We start from the raw sequence: 22,796 nt of genomic DNA, 5'->3' as shown, positions 1-22,796 counted from the left end.
GCAGAAGTCAATAGCCCAGGGAGCCAGGGGAAAAGAAAAGGCCCTTCAATAAAGAGACCATTGTCCACCTCTCCAAACAAGCTCATTTCTTTCTCATTTCTGCTCCCCTGCTGCGTTCTGAAGGTCACTGACTGCGTCTGCACAAGCCAGGGAAGTCACGAAAGGCATACTTGGCAAGGGGAAGGAGCAGTGGGAAAGGATCCCGGAGCTGGGGACAAGGAAAAGAAGAAGTGGGGGAGGAGGAGGAAGAGGAACTGGGAAAGGAAGAGGAGAAGGAAGTAGAGGAGGAGGTGGAAAGAAGAAGAGGAACAAAGGGAGAAAGAGGAGGAAGAATATCAGGAGGAAGAGGGAAAGGAGGAGGAGGAGAAGACAGCAACTTTACCACAAGGGACAGCCAGGCTGGCTTCTCTTCTCCCAGCCAGTCCAATGACCTTCTTCCCTTTTGCTGACCACTCCCCGGGGCTGGCCTCGCTGTGGCTCACAAACAGCCTGCCAGACTGCTCTGGGGAGGCAGCCCACAGGCTCTTCCTCGGGCCCCTAGCTGGGTGCTGCTCCCCACTTCGCCAGAGGGAAAGTGTTCTTGGGAGAGCTTGACAGGTACGTACCAAACTGAGCTTAACTTCATTCTTTTAGGAGTGTGCTTTTGAAGAGATGGAGACTGGGCTGGGTCAGTCGGCACTTGTTGGAAAAGGTTCAGTGGTGTTCTTGGGAGAGAAACCCTGTTTAGCCATGGGCCTGGCTGCTCTAGAGTAGGGACAAGGGTCATGGGAAGAGGGGGAGGTAGGCAATGGAGAGAAAGCTGCCTGCTTTTGGCCTTCAATGGCTGGTCCTAGAGGCCTTTAGCGCTATAAATGTCATGGAATGAAGGCTGTCTTTGGACACTGCGTGACTTGGGCACTGGAGTTATGGAGGGTGAGGCTGAGCAGGTACCGCCAAGAGTCACTTGCTTTGGGAAGTTGAAAGTCCCAGGGTTTTGTCAGCTCTGGCTGACAGCAAATGTTCCTTCTAATGAGCAGCTGAAGAGGTGAAAATACCCAAGGAGAGGAGACCTCACGAACAAGGAGTCCGGGTTTACCTGGGGGGTAAGGAAGCATGTTCTTTTTAAAAAGAAAAATGCCTTTTAAAACTGTTCATTCCTAGAAAAGCCCACAAACACACTGTAGTTGGATTTTGCTCTGGGCTTTGAAGGGAGAATTCCTGATGCGAAGCGTAAGCACAGAACATGCCCGAGTGTCAGGCTGCCTCAGGAGAGGATCCTGTCCAGGGAGAGCTAAGGCTGCTCTCCTTACCTCCCACACAAGGCTGCTCCCTTACCTCCCACCCATTCCCCAAAGCTTCAATAGAAGGGCCACACGAGCCCACATCCAAAGGGGGGCGGGATCTCTAGATGTCACATTTTTCAGTATGATACCTACCCACTTTACTCCTTCTCAAATCTCTTCTGGGTCCCTCATCCTTTCTTGGCTTCCACAGCATCTCCCAGCTGATGGTCTTTACAGTTCCATCAGGAGCGTCTGGCTGGCAGCCATGGACCTCCTTGTGCTGAGAACTTGCTCTGAACGAGAATCCTAGTGGAAAACTGTGGTGTGTGGTTCTGATGGGCTTGAGAGACAGCCACTCATTTCCAAGTCCTGCCCTTAGCTCTTCAGTGAATAAGTAACCTTGGGAGAGCCGCTTACGTCTGGGCCTCCGCTTTCCGCCCATTGTATCTAGATAAGCATTCATCTCAAAGGGTTTTTCCCAGGATTCAAAGTGGGGGGCAGGAGGGCTGCAGAGAAAAGTGTTTGCCATGGAAGAATGAGGACCCAAGTTTGATTCCCAGAATGCATGAAAAAGTCAGGCACAATGATGGACCGGAAGGCTTACTGGCCTGTCAATCATATCCACACACACATGCACACATGCACAGATGTACACATATCTATTTATGTACAAAATTCACATGTGCCGAAGGCTTTTAACAGCACCTGGCCAAAGTTTTCAACAGGTGCTGGCAATTTCAATGTTTTCTTTGAAGCCTGGTAGTAAGCGCCCCAGAGACAGGTATGCCTGCACCTACTTGTAGGTGAGAAACAGGTCCAGAGAGGAAGCAGGTCCAAGGACACTCTGCAGCTCAGCACACTGCTACCAAGCATAGAACCAACAATGGCAGCTAACCTGAGACCATAAGTGGCAGTCAAGTTTTAGATTCACAGGGCCAGTTCCCGAATCCATTCTTATAATCACCATACTAAATTGCCCTTCTGTAACAGCTATGGAAGAACTCACACCCCATTCATTTTCAATGGCTCCTCTTCAGGACTCTGAAAGCACAGATGACCTTCAACTACCCCCTCAAAGGCATCATTAATCCCTTAGGGCAGGCTTTAAAATGTGAAAGTATCTCCTTTATAAGTAACTGCCTTGACCCTCACCGTGGCCTCTGTAGCAGAACTGGCCTTATTTTACAGGTAAGGATCCAAGGTTACGGACTGTAGCCCTACGAAGTCACAGTACAGCCACCCTCCATGTCCTTGGGCTAGGTACCCAGACAACCTCAGACAGAAATTACAAAACCCAGACAGACAAAAAGCCCACCCTACATCTGCACTGAACATATACAGACCTTTCTCCTTGTGGTGGTTATTTACGCAACATTGACCCTGGTGGCTGCAGTAAGGCATCCAGGCAGGTTTTTAAGTGCATGGGATCATCTGAACCGCTTCTGTGCACACATCTGGCTATCTTATGTAAGGGACTTGGGCATCCATGGAGAGGCATCCTGGGATCCATCACCCACATACTGAGTGAGTCAGCTGTGTTGTGACTGAGGTTGAATTCTGTACCTTTCCAAAATATTTAAACTTTTTCAAAAGCAAAAAAAAAAAAAAAAAAAAAAAAAGTTAAGCTCTTCTGAATTAGGATCTCTTGGGTGGGGGATGGTTGGGCATCTTGGTTTTAGAAACCAGAATCCAAGCTGGGGACTTGGTCCAGTGGGTAAAGCAAAGTTGGGGAATTTGGATCCCCAGAAACTATGTAAAAAGATGGATGGGCATGGTGTTCCACCTGTATTCTTAAAGACAGCGAGGAGGAGCTAGCAAATCCCCATCTGGCTGGCCAGATGAGCCAGAAGGACAACAGCAAGCCTCAGGCTCCATGAGAGATTCTGCCTTGATATATAAGGTGGAGCGCAATTGAGGACGATGTCTGATGTCAACCCTGGGCTCCTACATACACGCACACACACACACAGAGAGACAGAGACAGAGAGAGAGGCAGAGACAGAGAGAGAGGGAGAGAGAGAGAGAGAGAAGCTGATGTGCACTCAACACTTCAACACTAAGCTAATCTCCTGGCCTCTTCCAAGTGCGAGGCCCGAGCTTCCAGCATCTGTCCAGATGTTCCCACCACTGCACATAATCTAGCCCACTTCCTCTTGGGTCTGCTACCCACATATACCCACATGTTCTCCTCTTTGGGGCACCTCAGCCTCTGGCAACTACTACTTCTCTTCCTCCTTCTGGCCACGGCTACCACACCTGTGCCATTCTCTGTTTGCCAGTTCCACTTAGGAATAGCTTTCACAGTTTCTGCCTTGGCTTCCTGCAATGGCACTCTATCTAATCCTAAGGGTGTGTCTCTCTGGGTCTGGGTCCATCTCTCTCCCTAGACTGTACCCTTTGCGTTTCCCAAATTCCCTTGGTTTTCAAAGCCCAGACTTCTCATCCTTTCTTAGATTAGAACTTAAACTTTTTGAAACTGATATGTATTTGTTCATATTTATGGGATGATGTGATGTTTTGGATCCGTGCACTAGCCCCACCCCCACCGGGAGATGGACACGGTGTCTCCGATGTCCCCAGCGCCATGCTCCAACTTCAGCCTTAGAACTAACTGTGTTGGAATGACTTGAGGACCTGCCTGCCTTCACCCTTGTCTTTCTTCAACAGTTAGGTGTCCTGCTGCCTGCTATGAACCTAGGAGCTGAGAGGCAGTGGCACAGTCTAGGGTCAGACAGAAACACAGAGACTCAGAGATAGACAGACAGACATAGGTTGAGGACCACTTAGAAAACTATGGCAGGAATTCAAGGAAGGAAGAAATCCTGAAGAAACGAAATTGCTACCACCGCGAGCTCCAAGTCAGCTAGCAAGTGGTGGGGGTCAGGGTGCAAACACTTCAGAGAGACGTTTGGTACCAGCAAAAACCAAGATGGCAGGGACAGTCTCATGCCTGACTACCAGAAGGACTTGGGGAGAGCCTGGCAGGAGATCAGGCATGGGACTGGGAAGAGCTGCATATGGTAAGGCAGTGAGATAATCCCCAGCGCGCACGCAAACACACACACACACACACACACACACACACACAGACACACAAGGCTCCTAAGGCCCCTATCAGCTATTGGCTGTGGAAACAGGATTTGAGAGAACTGTCATTTTGTGTGAGTGTCTGAATGTAGGGGTGTGGCACTTCTGTATACACAGCCCATAATGTTGTGCCTGGCACCCAGCAAGCCCAGACAAGCATGGGGCTGTGGGTTTAGGATGTGGGAGTGAGGTCCCTGAGACTGGATATTTCAAGTGACTAAGGCTTGCTTTCCTCCCACGTGCATGGAACTTTCTGTAGGTGCAGAACCTCAGTCATGCTGGCCTTCCTGTTCTGTGGCCTGCTTCTGGCGTTCCGTGGCTCTGTCACCCAGCCCGTGTCAGATCAGGAGGATTCCAGCTTCGACTTAGCAGAGACCAGGCCTGACCTGGCCGAGAAGATAACAGAAACTCATGCCAAAGTGCTGGAGATCTGGATGGAGATGGGACGACGGCAGGAGGCAGATGCCTCGGAGAAGTACGCAATCTGCCAGGTACAACCCTCAGCCTCGCTGGCCATAGATCAGCCACGGGTCACCGGCCTGGTCCTCTTCCGGCAGCTGTCGCCAGGCTCCAGGCTCGAGGCCTTCTTCGATTTGGAGGGCTTCCCTGCCGAGTCGAATGTCTCCAGCCGCGCCATCCACGTGCATCAGTACGGGGACCTGAGCCAGGGCTGCGAGTCCACAGGTCCTCACTACAACCCGATGTCCGTGCAGCACCCGCATCACCCAGGCGACTTCGGCAACTTCGTGGTGCGCGACGGCCGCCTCTGGAAGCTCCGCACCGGCCTGACCGCGTCGCTGGCCGGCCCGCACTCAATCCTGGGCCGCGCGGTGGTGGTCCACGCCGGCGAGGATGACATGGGCCAGGGCGGTAATCAGGCCAGCCTGGCGAACGGCAACGCTGGTCGACGGCTTGCCTGCTGTGTGGTAGGCGCCAGCAACCATGAGGCCTGGGACCGGCAGGCACAAGAGCGCAAGAAGCGGCGGCGGGAGAGCGAGTGCAAAGCCGCCTAAGCGTCACTCCTGGCCGCAGAGCCCAGCCATGTTGCGCAGAGATGCCTCCGCACGCACCGGTCGCCTCCATGCACCCCAGACAGATGTCTTCCAGACAACCCAGTCGCTTCTGCGGGTCCTACACGCTTCCACTAACCCCTGACACCTCTGTATGGCTCCAGATGGCTCCCCCGCCACACACACTGTCATCTTCGTGCTCCCCAGATTTCCTCCAGACACCTTTCGTCTGTGTTCCCTGTGTTCCAGGACACCTCACACCCAGGAGTCCTTTCATGCCCTGGGCACTTCCACAGAGGAAAGCTCCTTCGTGTCCCAGATACCTCCAGATGATGGAGGTTCCCCTCCATGCTGGACATGCTCCCTTAAGGGCCCCTCTGTGTCCCGACGATCACACATGACCCTCCAATCCCGTTTGAAACAGTCTTTGAGGCTGTTTGCTCCCAGAGAATCCCCCCCCACACACTCCCCTGTCGAGATGAAACTTGCTCACACACTCTCCACAATAAGGGCCTCCCGGTCAGCACCCTTGAGAACACCCCCCAGGTCTACCGAAATACCCCCCACCCCACTTCTTCTTGCCCTTCTTTTCTTTCCTATCCCCTACCACAGGAGACTCCTTTCTTCCATAGGGGCCTCTTCTTTCTTTTTCTTTTGTTCCTCCTAGGTGCTGAGAACACCACGTCTCACGCACACCTAGGGTTCCAAGTCTCAGTTCACCTCCTGCGGTGGCCCTGGTTCTGTTTTCAGCTACTTCCCATATGGTGCCTGCACCCCACCGAGAGCAGCTCCTGCTAGGGTATTTGGCAACCTTTGTGTTGCACATTAAAAACACAGCAATTCAGTCCTCCATTGGCCTCCGGTACATTTTTGAGACTGCTCAGCTCAGTTCCCTACCCCCTGAAAATATCCCTGAGTCTTTGCGAGCCTTCTCCTGCCTTCCCCAGTCCTGTAGGGAGAAGGTTCCATCATCAATTGCTATCCTTTGGGAGGACTGAGGATTAAGAGCCATTCAAGGACATTTAAATGTACCTGTGTGTGGCTTCCTTACAAAAAGATATAGACACAACCCAGAGCCATAGGGGAGAAAAACCCATTAGCTGTGAAGTGAGTCCTAGGCTAGAGCCCCTACTTGACTGAGAGTGAGTTAAATGTTGAGCTCCCCAGATATGAGAGAACAGCCTGTGTATGCCTTCTACCTCTACAAACCCAATCCGAGTACTTCCCAGCAAGGCATCCTCCACTTCTCCCAGACCTCAGCTGTGAGACAAACTGAACCACAGCCAGAAACCCATCCTCCCCTGCCCCGTGCTGAGTTTCACCCTGTTTCCATAGCTTAAAGTCGTGCAAATGAGATGCCAGTGGCATGGGAACCCATGACGGAGAGGAACAAATCCATCTCTAGCCACATCCTCTCCTTTGCTCCTCTGAGGTGGCCAACTCAGAACCCTGGGGGAAGCTAGGCTTGGGATCATCAGGTGTGTCTCATGGCTTACCTTCTGTTCTTCTGGGGCCGCCAAACACCCTAGCAGACCCAATCCACATCTACTCTGTCCATTCACAGAGTTAGCAACTATCCTGAGTGCCCAGAGCTAAGAAACCCTAGGAAAATAGCAAGAGCACAAGTTTCAGGTCACCGAAAAAGCAAGGGAATTCTAGTCAGCAGTTTGGGCTCACATAGGAAGACCTGATTGAACCCCAGCTCTGTCACATACTTCCAAGCTGTATGACTCAAAGGAATCACAGAACCCATATAAAATATGGTCATGGCACAGGGTTGTTCTGAAGCCTAAATGGGGGTGCTCATGAGAGGTGCTGAGCAGAACAACATCTTTGATTGCGACCCAATTGGTCTATTAACAGTGGCAGCTCAATCAGACAAAGCTATCCCTAACAATGGATCCAGCCACCTTGTAAGGTAGCGCAGGTCATGCAACTAGAAGGATTTCAGTAAAGAAAAGCTTTGCCACCTGAGGTTTCTAGAATGCATTGCCACAGCCAACCAGCCAGAGGCCACAGGAGACGGCTCTGCCTTTTCAGCTTTGACGGGGAGGGGACTAAAGGAGAAGAAAAGATTGGGAGCCATAAGGCGGACATCTGGTTCTTGGCACAAAACCTTGTGTGCCACCAAGACCGCCCACTGGACTCTACTTGATCCCTGGCTTCTATTTTTACTTCCCTCATCTTACAGATCTGGCTTATGGATCTCTTTATATTTGCTGTTTCGACTTCCTGGCCGGCTTGCTAATCAGTTTGCCGGTTTGACTCACAGGGTTTGCGTTCATTGCTGGGACTTAAACCCACACTTGTTTTGATTTCTTTCTGTAAAATTAGAAGCATTTGATGTAATGGCTGCACCTACCCACAGCTGGTAAAGCAAGAATAATGCTCGATCCCCACATAGCTTACACACAATGTAGACAATAATTAGGGATGCTATCTTTAGATGTTAGGATAAGCTGTTTTTCAGAATGGCAGGGATGTTTTTAATTTTTTTCCCAAGTGGGGCTTATTAGTGCATATACACAAAAATACTAAAAAACTTAAGAAAATAGAGCAAATCAGTGAGTGCTTTAGCCAGCTTTAAAAGCCTGCAGGAAATAAACCAACCGAGTTTAGATCTGCTGTTTGGACAAAATGCATAAAATCTTTATGTTCGCCATAGTTTTCACTACTGTTATATGATTAAAGAACTTCAGGTGGAAGATTGCAGGGACTAGATTGCCATAGAAACAGCCAGGACTCGGCCTTGGTGGAGGCTGGGGAAAGGGTGACACAGCTAATGTGGACCTTTAGTCCCCAAGCCAGCAAAGCCAACAACACTTACAAACAATTCATTGTGTGCTTGTGCATGATGCGGGGATGATGGCGTGCACTTGCCATGATGCACACATGGAGCTCAGAAAAACAACTTTGTGGAATCCGTTACAGGGTTCTGGGCCTTGAACCCTGGCTGCTAAGCTTGTGCAGCACGACCTTTGCCCACTGAGCCATAGAGCTCCTAAAGCTCTTTCCCTTTCTCTCCTCCTCTTTTTCCACTTCTTCCCCTTTTGCATATGAAGTGTGTGTGTGTGTGTGTGTGTGTGTGTGTGTGTGTGTGTTTGTGTGTTCCAAACTCTAAAATACACTGACTCTGTTTTGTAAAACTCACTGTTTTGGGTAGTCTAGATAGCTGGCTCCTGAGAGTCTGTCTCTGTGTCCCAAAGGCTTGGACAGGAGACTGCCACATCCACCCAGATTTCACCTGGTGCTGTGGATCCAAACTCCAATCCTCAGCTGTACAGCCGGCTCACAACCAGCAGTGAACCCGCTCCCCAGCTCCCAGGCTTCTGTATTTCAGATAATTGTGGCATAAGATCTAGTGATAGATGATCCATGATGATGAAGGAACCCAGCTCGCTGTGCAAAGGAGTCGAAGTTTCTTCTTTCATTATACAAAACTAAAAAATAGCAAGTAGCTTTTGAAAACAGTACCATGTCCGTAAGGTTCTTTGATGTTGCAGGTGAGTGTCCGTGCATGTGTGTGGCGGTAGGAAGACAATCTGAAGTACCTCAGACACAGTCCATTATTTTGTTGTTTTGAGACAGGGTCTCTCATAGCCCTGGAATTCAACACGTAACTAACTGGGCTGCCCAGGGAGCTCCAGGGACCCACCCGTGCTGATTTTGTCTCAGTACTCTGAGCTTACAAGTATGCGCCAGCAGCCTGGAGTTTTTGTTTGGTTTGGTTTCCCCCACTTCCGAGCAGGAGCTCAAATGCAACTCCTGCTTACCAGGCAAGCCCTGTACCAAAGGAGCGATCCTGGCCTCGGCTGAGATTCCCTCCCCACACATCCCAAACTCACAGAGACTGGCCAAAGTGAAACTGTCCAGTGCTGCGTGGGCTTGCCCTCCACAGCCGAGAGGAAACGTTGTCATTTAGTGAGAGGTGTAAATTGCACCCACGCTGGGCCGTGGTGGTTTGTTTTTGTGGAGCCACACTCTGGAGAGCCCTGGCCGGCCTACTTTCCTTGCTTTTCCCACTAATTAGACCCCCTCCCGCACTCCTCTTGGCTCTCCATTCAGCTGCTGTGGGGGGAAGGATGGCATTCAAGTGTGATTTTGTGGCCACTCTGACTTTTGGACAGCCTACCTGCTGCCTCCAGAAGGAATGCTCAGAAGCAAGAAGGAAGGATGCTCCCAATCACACCTTCCAGAACACTCCAGCAGAAACCACCCAAAAGGAGGGTCGTACCCAGGCATTCACGGGGTTACACAGGAAAGCCCTTGGATGTGAGATAGGAAAGGGGGTTATAGGAAAACAAGAAGGACAAAAACAACTTGACCTTGTAAAGTGACAGACAGGAAAGAATTATATTAATGAGCAAGTAAAATGACCTTTTCATGCCAGCTAGTGGAGCTGGTGCAGGTCCTCTCAGGGCAGGAATGTCGTAAAAATCCACTGTGTGGAATGCCACCAGCGGGGCCCTTTCTAGAACCTGGCACTGTGATGGATGATGGAGTGTGTTAGAAAGCCAAGAGGGAACCTAAACTAATCCGGTTGACTTAGGTTAACTGGGCAGGAGGCTCTAGCAGGGACCTCCTAGTTAGTGGGGCTCAAAGGGATGTTGAAGAGGCTGAAGGGGCGGGTAGTCAAAAAGGGCTTGGGAAGGCAGGAAGTGAGCATGAGAAAGGCTGGTTTCTCAAGCACCAATTCATTTCCACGCCTAAGGGCTCACAGCACAGAGGAAGAAGAGCGCAAACACACTCTCTTTAAGGACTATCACATCGGCCTCTCCTCTCTAGACTGCCCTCCACGTTCTGCTGGCCAAGTACCTAAGGCGGAAAACTCACAGGACAGACACACACACCTATGGAGGGAACCAGGCTAGAAAACAAAGCTAGGAAACATGGCCTCAACAAGGGAGGAGGGGAGAGGACATGGTCTTCTCCTAACCACAGTTGCTCTCCAGCTGCAGACCCGTCAGCAACATAATATTCTGCTTTATGAAGGAAGAACCACAAAAGCTCTGTCGGGGTCAAATCTACTTACTTGCTCACTCTGCTGCCTAAGGCATGATTTTGCTTTGTCATTTTCTCTTTTAGCATCTTCATATCCAGGGAGAAGGCAGAGAGCACACCTAGATGGACCTTTACCCATCACAATAATACTTCCTGGCTAGGTGTCTAGACATAGGCGTGTGAGACTGTGTGAAGAACAAAGTATGGCGGAAAACCCCTTTTCCTTCCCCTCTGCCACTTAAAACACGTTTATACATTCCCGGGAGAACTGTCCTCATGCCTTTGAACACAATGCGATAAGAAGTGATGTCCGGAGCTGTTGCAACCGTGAGTGCAACTGACTCAAAACAAGCAAAGATGGGAGATGGGTACCCAGATCCCTGGAAAATTCTTGAGTGGAGATGCTCAATTTCAGAAGTCCTGGCCACACAATAGGATTCATTACCCTATCATTTAAGCTTCTCTGAGTATGAGCTGTTCCTGGGAATACCATGGTGGACGCAGGCGATATGGTGGAGTCGGAGAGAGGATGCCACAATTAACTCTCTTAAAAAGACCAAAGGAAACCATAATTAGTGGCTGGAACTCTCTTTATTGTCTACAGAATAGAAGAGCCATGTTGGGAGGGCACAGCAGAAGTGGGGATGTGTGTTGTCATGGTTACATATGCAACAACATCAACTTACTGGCTCTAATTCCATCTAATAACACAGGCCCCAGGCTGGCTGTATACAATGAGCTTACATTTTGGACCCCTCTCCTCCTGACTCCCTAAAGCAGAGACCCTGGGGCTCACTGCAGCTTCTTGCCCTACTAGAAGGTGCCAGAGTTTGCTATAAACCCCACTCTCCTGAAAGTGATGAACGGCCCAGTGATGTGTACCTGTTCGATGTGTTTCCAAGCCAGAGCTTCTGGGAGGTTCAGTTGTTTATTTTCTTTTACTGAGTCACATCTGGCTGGATTTCCCTTAGCAGCCCTGGTGTCCTATGCAGCAATACTGACCATGTGTAGCCAAACACATATGGCCAGCTGAGCCCCCATCCAGGAGAAAAAAAAAGTCCCATTGGGACCACTGGCCTATGTTGAACTTGCAGCCTCAGGGCCTCCGCAATGGGGCTGGCCCTCATGGGAAGGGGACAAAGGGATAAACAGAACATTGGGGCCCTGTCTGAAGGTGTTCCCAGAGTACCAGGGCATAGACAGGTTTTAGGATAAATGGGAACATGTGCCATCTCTGAGCTTCCCTTTTTAGCTGGAGTTTCCGAGGTCCATTCCATTCTGGCTCTCAGAGGCGGTTTGAGTTTGGGGATCTCAGTCACCCCACATTTCTGGGGAGATAAACTGAGCTCATCTCAAAGGGAAGTCTGGGGCTCAATGTGAATTTCTGTAGCTCCCTGCGAGGAAGCAGTAGGCAGCGTGGGCGATTCCCTCCTCTCCCCTTGGACCTTACACTTGGTGTACAGTTCCCTTTGTGGTCAAGGCTGGAATGAACTCATCTTTCCTCCTTCCCTACTAGACCACAAGTTCAGAGTCCTGTGTTTAAAACTCGAGTCCCTGGAGGCCCAGATACAACATTATGCTGACGGAGTGAGTGGTTCAGAGTTTCAAGTGGTAAGGAAGATGGGATGATGTTAAGCAGCGAGCTTTCCCCAGACCCCAAAGATCCACATCATCCTATGCAGGCTGTGTTTCTAATATCATCTAAGTAACAACAACAACAACAATGATCAGAATACCACTAGAAAGTCCCTACTCCTGGTAGTGTCTTGTTATCCATCCCTCCAGGCCAGGGAAAGCTCCAGACCTTGGCTAGAACACTCAGCTCTGCGTTCAGTCAGCAAACAGCCTCTCCAACCTGCAGCCCATCTTTCCCAGGCTGCTCTGGTCCCTCCCACCTACCACCGTAAAACACTGGGTGTGAAGAACACCCATTTCTGGAGGATCCCTAAAGATTGCTACATGACAAAGTGTAGCCATGGCCCCATGAACACACTTCATTCAATTACATCTTTATTTCTAGCTACCCAGTGAGTCTGAAGACTGAGACCCCGGGGGGTGGAGGGAGGACACAAAAATCCCTTCCTTTCCCAGCTTGTCCCATCATTTTGACGGACAACATTAAATGCTAATAGAAAAACATCTTCTCTCTAATAAAGCAAATGCTGACAGGGAGAGGGATGTAGAAAGGCAGCCATATGGCAACTACGATTCCTGTGCCCGGCCATGTTCACAGCGGCACGTCTTCGGCAGACAGAGGTGACACCGAGAAGCTCACAGACCAGCATTTAATAAATCAGACAGAGCTGGCACCATCGGGCGCTCCCAGCTTGTAACAGAATCACAGCATTTTCTCATTTGCAGACAGGAAGGTGTTTTAGCGGAAAGCGGTTGGATGCCTGTTCGGAGGCTTCAAGCGTCCCTCACTGTCCCTGGTGTCTTCACTATGTCACCCCCGTCAGTCTCTCTTCCCCTCATGTTTGCACAGTGCTTCTTGTGTCTCTGCTCTCTGAGACCCCTCTGTCACCTTCCACACTGGCTGCTTTGGCCTCCGGCTGCACGGAAGGCAGGTGGTCTTGGAGAGCTGTGGTACCCTTTCCCTGGGAGGCCAGACTAGGAGGAGATGGGCCCAGGTCGCGTCTCTGCTCTTCTGTGAGAGCCTCCCTTGTGACCTCCTCCAGGCCTGCAGCCTCCTGGCCATCAGTCAGTTGAGTGGTACCCTTTCCCACCGTGGTTATGTCCTCTGAAGGTGGCTGGGGTAACGGAGGATGCGGAAAGCAGGAGCATTGGTTCTTGCTGCTCGGCTGTGTTAGGGAACTGACAGCCGGCTTCCCGGCATCCTCAGGCACTGTCAATGCCTCAGCAGCTGCACAGCCTTCATCTCGCTCCTGCTTCTGAGTCGCCCCTGAAAACAGACAAGGGACAGCATCAACTCTCTGGCAGCAGCTTGGCCTCACCTTCCTGTCTTATCAACTCCTGCCCAGCTACCTGCCCGTGACCTTGAAGAACCAATAGTTCTTTCCTCTTTCCTCTTCCAGGCAGGACACTGGAGCCCAGGTGGATGAAGGACTCACATTCAGAAGCCAAGCAAGCACCTTAAACCTCTGCCTTTGCCAAGGGACCTCCTATGTCCGTGGAAGACTAAGTCTGAGGACAAAGGCTGTCCTTTGGAAGCTGGGGAAATACCTGGGCCTGCTAGTAACAAACAGAGGTTCCAACTGACTTCTCAGGATAACTTGGGGAGATTTAGTGCCGTCCCCACCCTTCTTCTCCACAGCATCTCATTGTCTGAGGGGAAAACACCATGTTTGCCCATCTTTACATAAAGACTATGTGCAAACAGCTTCTAGCTCCCTCCCTCAGCACCAGACTCTCTGCCTTAAACACCTCAATCCATCAGAAATTCTAGAGGTGCAGCAGGCAGGAGGCAGAAGACGGGAGATGAGCACGAGGTGCCGTCACCTTGTCCCCGTTTCCCTCCTCACTTGCTGTATGGTCACAACTTGTCTGGCCTCGGTTTCTCAGATGAGTGAAAGGAAGGACGCTAATGTCCCTCCCTGGCCTAATAAATGAGACGGCATCATGTGACCAGGGAAGAGCAAACCACTCTTAGTACCAAGACATTCATATTTGGTACAATGCTGTGAGTTTCTCATAAGCCAGTGTGTCCTGGCACCTCAGGAACAGCAGTGCTGAAGGAGAGGGAAGATCCAAAGCTGGGTGAGTCTAGCATGAGCATAGGCCTTGGTGCAAGAATGAAGGCCCCAGGAACGCTTCAGGGTACTCCTGACTAGAACTGCAGTAGAACAACATACACTATGTATAGTCAGGCCCGCCGTTAGACACGTACAGGAATGTTCTTAGGCTGACAGCTGGTTGGTGGAGCTAAGACTGCGGAAGATTAGCAGGAGGCAGAACACACAGTCCTTCCATTTACCCACATTACACCTTGTGAGGGAGCCTTGCTGCTTTGAAGTCAGTTCTGACACTGTTCACTTTCTTTGCAAGGTCCCACTGGTCAGCTCCTAATGACCCCCTGACTCAGTTTCCAAGGTTGGCTCACGCACATGTTATCTTTCCAGTCATGTAGCATACCTATGATAGGTTTATTGTCAGCTTGTCTGTCTGAAGGGATGTTCAGGACTTTGGAGATATACCTGTGAGATCGTGGGGCCTTTTCTGAGAGGATTGGTATGTAGGATACTGACTGGAAAGACCTGATTGGAATGGATGAGGCACCTTCCAGCTGGCAGCCCGGATAATAAACAGAATCCGAGGAAGGCAGCATGGTGGGAATGCACCACATCATCTGAGAGCAGGCTCAGCATAGAATCAATACCAGCAGCTCTCTGGAATCTTCCAAGCATTTCAGCTCCAGGCTGGGACTACCCAGGCATCCTGCTTTCTATACCAAGAACCTGGTCCTCTGCCTGTCTGCTGTTGGCCTACCAGTCCTTATAGTCTATAGTAAAGCCTATCCAATAATCCCTTTATTGCTTATATATGAACTTTAGCTTGGTTCTGCTCCTCTAGGAAGCCCTGCCTAACATGAGACCCCTTAGGTTTTTGCAGAAACCATTCCGTTTCCTCCAGCTCTAGAGTGCTGACTGGCTAGGACTTACAGGGTGCCCCTTTCTGCTAGGAGCTGCTCCACACAGATGGCATGGTTTATCTTATTGTCAAACTTTGGGGCATAAGATAGGGAGCATCCACTGACTTGTTAACAGTGTTGAACATCATCTGAACATCCAAGAATATTTTAAAAACAGAATTTAACTTTTACTTTTGAGTAGAAATATAACATATGTGGGGAGGACTGGAGAGGCCTGCCATTACTGTAACAAACACCGAGATAATCAACTTACATAAAGAAAGAGGCATTGCATGGGTTGGGGTGAGGGTGTTAGTGGGGGTTGAACCTAGGGCCCCGCACTCTCTCTACTACTGAGCCACATTCCTAGCCCTTCTATTTTGACTCACTGTCTTAGGAGCACTAGCCCATAATAAGCTGTCTGTTGCTTTGCGCCAGGCAGCATGTTGTGGTAGAAGGCACAAGGGTGAAACCAACAGGCTCACCTGAGACCAGGAAGGGAAAGAAAACAAGCCCCTTGAAGAGGCTAGGGCTGCTCCATCATTGTTCCACCGCTTCCCTGTCCCAGTGTTGATTATTGTCCTGGGTCTGTCTCCAGCCCCTCCCTTGTAAGGTCTGTAGCGCTCAGATCCTACCTTCTCCATCCAGTCTCCCTCTGTCTCCACCAGCCACAGCCTCCTCCCTAGCTGGCTCTGCCAGTGGTTTCTGGATTAGCAGGTTTTTTTTTCCTTCCGTTTCCAGTCCACTTCTGGGTGCATACAGATTACTGTCTTGTTTTGTGGCTTGTAATAAATGACACCCACTTAGTGACTTTAAAACACACCCACCGATTTTTTAACACCTTGGTTGGTCTCCCTGGGCAGAGCAGGAGCACAGTCCCTGGGTGACTTTAGGGCACAACCCATTTTCCACTTTCCCCAGATTTTGTGGCTTTTTGGTTGGTGGCAGAATTCTGTCTCCACAGCCACATCACCTGGCCTATCGATGTGGGCCACGCTTCTCTCTTGCCTCTATCTCGTAAAATGATCCATTTAGCTGTCTAACCCAGGATCATCTTCTCACCTCACTCCCACAGATGAGTCCCATCTGCAAAGTGCTTTCACCACAGGAGATAAGGCTGAGTGGGTCCACTGGGATCCCCTGAGAACATCATTCAGCCCTCTCCATACATAGACCCTCCTCGTTTCCTTTGCTGACCTGTTGTCTACTCCTCTCTCTCTGAGGATACCTTCCTGTGTATCTACCCTGTTTCCTTGTCCTTTATCCCATTCAGTTACTGGCAATCAAACTCCTGTTCACGATGACATCCCTTAGGCCTGCTTATCATGTTTCTCATAGGAGATATAGACTCATGATTCTAGTGTCCAGTTGGAACTATTCCCACTCCATTCCTACCACCTCCCTGGAGAATCTGCTGTTACATTCTAGAAATGGGTCACACCCCTACACACACACACACACACACACACACACACACATGCACACACATCTCTCTCTCTCTCTCTCTCTCTCTCTCTCTCTCTCTCTCTCTCTCACACACACACACACACACACACACACACACACGTCTCCTCCCATTTGCTATCTCAGTACTGCTTTGTGTCACATGACTTCAGACTTCAAAGCCACAAGAGTGTCCTTCCTCATCTTTTCCACCATTTGTGAAATGTAAAGTCCCAGCTTTGGCCTTCAGCACTGCAGATGTGTCTCTCCAGAGCCATGGGTTGAAGCTCCCTTCCGCACCCCCAGTTCAGAAGGGGGCATTTGAGGTGCATCGTGGATATGGGTCACTTACCATGGATTCAGTACCCTCATAGGAAGAGAAGATCTGAGCCTTCTCTTTCTCTAGCGTGTGAGCACATAGCCAAGAGGGAAAAGAACTCTCACCAGACACAGAGTATACTGACACTTTGACCCTCCCAGCCTTCAAAACTATACTCACTACACAATACAGCCAACTGCTTGGCTCTGTTCTGCAAACCCATTTGACTGAGACTCAGGGAAATGCATCTGGCAGTTCTCACTCTCATCCTTCCACGGCATCAGTCATGGCTTGGCTGTCTAAAGCCTCTGCACCAGCCTCTCTGGTCCGTGTCCTCTAGGTTCAGGGAGAGGGGTTCCTTGCATCTCAACAAACAGGTAAGTGACCCAGGAAACAAGGGCACCCAGCCCTGGATTTCAGACAGGTAACAGGTGTGTTAACTATATAAGAGGATAAAACACAAATCTGAGAGGATTCCTTATGCAAGTTAGACATGTTATGTATTTTAAAGTACAAACCTATGCAATTGGGTATGTAAGGTGAACTATAACCTGAAAAGCGGGTATAATCTGAAAAGGTTGAGTTAAAAATGCAGCTCAGAATTTCCACAACATGTAATTTATTACATCTATGATCCATTTTAACACAATGCATGAAACGTACTGATGAATATGAGTGGTGAGGGAATAGGGGTTTTGAACATATCTATTTAATCAAATAAATACTCATTTGGGGGAGCATTTAGTTACCTAGTATACATTTAAAGGTTTAATAAACTTTGAAAAAGCTGTAAGGTTGACAAAATCTATTTGTAGACCTCAAAACAATTGGTAGAGAGGCTTTTGAATGTCCCTGACACCTAACATGTCCCTAACATGGCGAGTGTCTGAGGTGGTGATTATACCAACTGCTCTGATTTGGTCTTTATGCACTATATCCACGCGTAACATGTCACATGGCATCCCGTAAGTCATAACTAAGTACAGTCATTAGGTGTCAGCTAAAATATTTTTAAAATGTCTGATCCCTGGTTAGAACAGAACTGAAGAACCCCAGAAGAAACTCTACAAGGCTTTGGTGATACCGCCGAAGAGAAGAGGATGGCTAGCACAGAGGAAGTGATGCTGTGGGTGGCAAACACACTAGAGACAACGGGAGGGGACATGGGCTCCACCTGAGCAGGTGAGCATTGCCTCTTGTCCCCAAACCTCTTCCACCTAGTTCTCCTGATCCAAATTTCATTTTTCACATTAAAAGGAGTCGTCTCATTTTCGTCAGCCTTTTGGATACCACAGAGGAATCCTAGGGACAGGTTCTTGACCAATTTTTTCCCTCTCATTTTCAAGTCTGTATTCGGTCATGGACACCTTGTGCGATTCTTCCTCACAGTCTTATCCTGGAAGATGAGCCCAGCACCTGTCCTTACAATGAAATACATGAACACATATACGAGTAAAGCAAGCACTGAAATGGGGGAGGGGGGATTGCCTGTTGCGATCTCTTCAGCCAAGATGACGGTGTGTGCAGTTCCTAACAGGGTCACGCTCCAATCCCCACTGCCAAGCTGGGGGCCTCCCCACTGCTTTGCCATTCTGACTGGGTCTAGGGACTTGTACCTGGGTGCTTGTTAGTGCTACAAGGTCTCAGGCTCCAACCCTCAGAATGCACACTTTCACAAGGCCTCAGGTGATGTGGTTCCCATTAGAGTGACATACAAATCTCCCCGTGTCTTCCTCCACGTGGAAAAACTTCCAAAGGCGGCCAAGTCTGGGGAGCACAGCCCAAGTTTGCAACCTACTGTTCATTCATTTATGATGCAACACCCACTTCTCCTTGTATCTGACATCCCAGCTCCTCTCCTTCTACCCCTCCACCCAGCCACATCAGTCCCTTTCGGTACTGCATCTTCCCCAGGGCCTTTGCTCATTCCCCTTCTTCCTGGAGCTCTCATTCCCTTCTCCATTCCAAAGGGAGCCTTTGGGGGACAGCCCAGCCCCCACCTCCTCCATGAAGATTAAATCTGGCCACAAGCCGTATTCTCAGCGACAGGCTTCCCACGAGGCGGTCTGGACCTCCTAAAACTTAGAGGCTTTTTTTTTTCCCACCTCAAGTTGTTACTTATAACTAACTACCTTAAGTACAAAGTCTTGCCTGATTAATTTTTTAACTTCGCCAATGTTCTACAGCAGAGACTCAATAAATATCTCACTAAGTGCTTGAATATATGGACTTATACATGCATTCATGAAAAGGGGAATCTATTAGCATACATCCTAAACCCCGTGCATCACTTTATGAAAGCAACTTGAATTTATAGTATTCATTTTAGGGTTGATTCAGGTAACTACCCTGAAACTTTTCGAAGAGGGTCTTTCTCAAAAGAGACAGAGATGCCTAACTCCGACAAATATTTAGTTACATCCAAGGCAGCTCGGGGAAGCGATTACATCAATTTCAAACTAACAAATGAAAAGCCTTCCAGTGGCTATAGAGGGGCACGAGAAACACTGAGTCAAAACGGATCCCGCTCCCAGCAGAGTGGGGGAGAGTTACTCAAAAGGAGCGAATTATGGTGTTTCCTCCAGCCACATTTTTCACCAGTGTGAGGTGAATAAACTCCTTCTGGAAATGACTCTCACGAAATTACTTCTCCTGAGACAGTTAATAGTATATTCTGGTGCCCCCGAAAAATTAATTAACCTTCCTCAGAACAGCCTCACCCCTAAACCACTGGCGGTGTGTTTTTACTGTGGGTCAGCTGAGACCTTTGCCACCCTCATTTACATCTAAGGGAAGTTGGTCTAAATTATGCCAGGGCCTTTTGGTTGCTGGTGCTTCTCCTTGTGCTGTTTCTTTATATGATATTCCAGTCCTGTCTGGATGTGTGAATCTTGTCACCATCTATCTCCCCCCTCCCCACGGCTTCTCCTCCTCTTCTTCCTTCTCCTCCTTCTCTACCCCCTCCTTCTTTAATGAAAAGCCTTTGAGGTTACCAGGGAAACATTTTTATTTTAAACTTTTGCTCAGGGTATGACGAACATAGCCCCGCTGTTATCACCATAGGCTTAGTGCAGCCAGAGGAAGGGGATAATGGACACCCAAAGAGGGTGATGGATACCAGAAGGAGATGGTGGACCCCTGAAAAGGATGAGGGATACTAGCTCTGGTTCTGTTGTGTGATCCGGTTTACTTTGCTGGACAGTACCAGAACAGTAGGAGTATGAGATCTGGAAATTGTGGGTACGGGAAGGTTTACCAATACCCCCTTTCCCTCGTGTCTATCTAGAAGGCATCCAAACAGCACGCTTAAGACAATCACCAATACACACAGAAAACTTCTGAAACATGTGACAGTTGCCACACCTTCATTAGGACCTCTGATTCTTTGCTATGGGAACCAAATCTCTTTGAATGCTAAGACTCGGGGCGTTAACTCTTAAGCCAGCCATGAGAAGCTTTACTTTTACTTTAATTACAGACTCACAGCACTGACATTTCCATAAAAGACTTATGAATTAGGCAAAGTTGGAAAATATTATTGCAAATAATAGTAATTATTCTGGGCTGCTGTCACAAACAGAATTAATATCATTAATACTTATTAGTCACAAAGCACACATCAATAAGGATGAGGCAAATGCTTCAGGACAGAGTGGGAAAAAAAATATTGTTTCTTTTTTCTCTAAAAGATGAAGAAGAAATAGTGTTGTAGAAAAGATTGTTAGTCCCCTAAAAATGTGTCCCCCGCTCATGGGCCCAGAGGGGACATTTGTCATCTTTTGTTGGCTGGCTGGCTGGGCTTTGTTGTCCTCCTGCATGTGGCAGCTTTCAGATGGAATTAATCAGGCCACAGCAGTGACGAGGCCATTGGGACACTGACAGCCTCTCAGAAAACGTGTCCTTGTTCCCACCCAGAGCTGGCTCAGGACAGGCAGGAACAATGCGCACTGATGAAGGGACTCTGGAAGCTATCATTTCGAATCAGTCCCTCACTCGTGCTGCCCTTGTGAAGATCAAGACAACGAGAGCTCCTTTCAGCGCAGCAGGCAGGCCAGGGCCACCCAGAACAGTCAGAGGCTTTCGGCACTCCATGAGGACACAGGCTGCCAGCAAGCCATGACCACTAGCCTCAATACAAGGCCCCCATGTGCTGGAGGCCAGTATTACAAGCAGCCCAAGCTGGAGGCTGCAATGACCCAGTTTTTGATTTCTGGTCAATGTGGATTCACCAGGCAAGAGGCTGTATCTGGGGATTCTCCCATAGGTACCTGAAAATGTTTCTTTTGAAAACCTAGAAATGTCTTCTGTTAGTACTGCTCTGGCCCTGTGGCGAGCAACCTGAAGAGTTAGAAGATGCCGGGCGAACCTTGCTGGCCCAGCTCTGGTGGGCAGAACCACCCGTCTGTCCCCATGAGTCTTACTTCATCCCACTAACACTCTAAGCTCTAAGTTGTGAGATGGCTGGTTTCACAGCGCGAGCTAACGATAGACCTAGTTATTCCGTCTTGCTAAAGGGTCGACCAACCATCAGGGGAGGAGGGTGGGCTAGATCACACTGTGGAGCTGAGGCATTAAAGTCAAGACAGCTAAGGGTAACTTGGAAACTGGGCAGGGTGAAAATGCAATTGGGAAGGTATCACCATGGGTTGGTCCGACAGTGGACGGATGAAGATGGGAACTGAGCAGGAATGGGTTGGAAGGTGGGGAGTTCTGGAGAGGAGCCTCCAAGGACACAATGAGGGACCAGACTGAGCCAAGCCACAGGTGGGAGGCTGGTCCAAGGAACCCTTCAGAAAGAAAAAGTCTACAGGTCACATGTGGATGGGGAAGAGATTACTGACAGGAGTTGATAAGTAACCACACACACACACACACACACAGGGGGAAATAGGAAGAGTTAGTGATGCCATACCAAGAAGCCCACAGACTGCTAGGGAAGTGTAGGCTCTGAGTGAGAACTAGGAGATTGTAGCTGCAGACGTGTGGGGGAGGGTGTGGGTGTGTGTGAGAGAGAGGGAGAGAGAGAGAGAGAGAGAGAGAGAGTGAGTGTGTGTGTGTGTGTGTGTGTGTGTGTGTGTGTGTGTGTGTGTTTAGGTATGGGGTGAGGATGTCTTCAAGGAGTCCCACCGTAGCTGCAGTATGAGGTACTTACTGCTGGCACTGACACACGTCCTGTAGAGGGTACAGACCAGGAAGAGAGAGCAGACCTGAGAGGCACTTACCATCCCCGGTGCTCTCCTTGTTCTCAGTGGGCTGTTCCACAAACTTCAACAGTGGGGACCTTGACCTCTGTATGGCGGGAAGAGTCGGGTCGCTGAACAGTATGGTGTCCTTGCCCCCTATGAGGGAGATGGGAAAGTTGATTTGTCAGCCACTGGTTTAGCTGGGTAACACAACTTGTAAGAGTACTGTAGAATCCCTGGGGAAGATTCTCAATGAGGGGCTGCCTTGATCAGGTTGGCCTCTGAGGTGTTATTTTTGACTACACTGACTGAGGTGAGAAAACCAGCCCACGGTGGGTGGCATTCGTTCCCTAGTCAGGGCCTTTCGGGCTGTAGAAAAGAAAATGAGCTGAGCATAAGCATCTACACATTCTCTCTGACCTTAACTGGGGTGTGGTTAGATGCTTCAGGTTCTTGGCTTCCCCGCAGTCTGGAGTTGTAAGCTGAATGCACCCTTTCTTGCCTAAGCTGCTTTCGTCAGGGTGTTTTTATCGTAGCACCGGAAATGAAACTAAACCCCCCACACAATGAGCTAGCTACAGGGTTAGGAAACTCCTTCAGCTGGGGGCAGTACAAGGAATGTAGTCAGCAGGTCCTTCTCTAGCGTGTGGATGGGAGCATGGCTCTTCCATCTGTGATGGCAGACCTTGACTCATTCCCGAGGAGCTGCTCGGGACCAGCTGCCCACAGTGTTGCCAGTAAAGAAGTTTGTGTGGCTGTGCGGAAGTGAGCAGGTGGGCAGGACACCAGCAGTGGCAGCAGCAGGGAGCTTGGGGGGGGGGGCACTGTATTAGCTGTGCTCTGGACAGAATCACCTGCTCACTGGGGACAGCAAGGGTGTCACTTTCACTCTCTAAACCTCAA

The 22,796-nt window shown here is 49.5% G+C and overlaps 2 protein-coding genes across 3 annotated transcripts in view; one reads left to right on the top strand and one right to left on the bottom strand.

Moving 5' to 3' along the window:
• Nucleotides 1–296: 296 nt before the first annotated feature.
• Sod3 (superoxide dismutase 3) lies at nt 297–6,209 on the top strand. The gene is made up of 2 exons (XM_038331895.2): nt 297–597; nt 4,609–6,209. Exon 2 carries the CDS (start codon nt 4,625–4,627, stop codon nt 5,360–5,362), a length of 738 nt encoding a protein of 245 aa, XP_038187823.1. The 5' UTR covers nt 297–597; nt 4,609–4,624; the 3' UTR covers nt 5,363–6,209.
• A 4,723-nt stretch (nt 6,210–10,932) lies between these two features.
• Ccdc149 (coiled-coil domain containing 149) overlaps nt 10,933–22,796 on the bottom strand; it is an 87,473-nt gene continuing 75,609 nt past the window's right edge. For both annotated transcript variants that reach the window (XM_038346057.1, XM_038346065.1), the window contains exons 11-12: nt 21,933–22,049; nt 10,933–13,262 (exon numbers count right to left, since the gene is read on the bottom strand). In XM_038346057.1, coding sequence (XP_038201985.1) covers nt 12,832–13,262; nt 21,933–22,049 — 548 coding nt within the window. In that variant the 3' untranslated portion in view covers nt 10,933–12,831. The remainder of the gene's footprint in view (nt 13,263–21,932; nt 22,050–22,796) is intronic.

The sequence above is a fragment of the Arvicola amphibius genome, chromosome 1 (genome assembly GCF_903992535.2).
Source record: "Arvicola amphibius chromosome 1, mArvAmp1.2, whole genome shotgun sequence".
Taxonomy (NCBI): domain Eukaryota; kingdom Metazoa; phylum Chordata; class Mammalia; order Rodentia; family Cricetidae; genus Arvicola; species Arvicola amphibius.
This window is presented reverse-complemented; position numbering and strand designations above follow the sequence as displayed.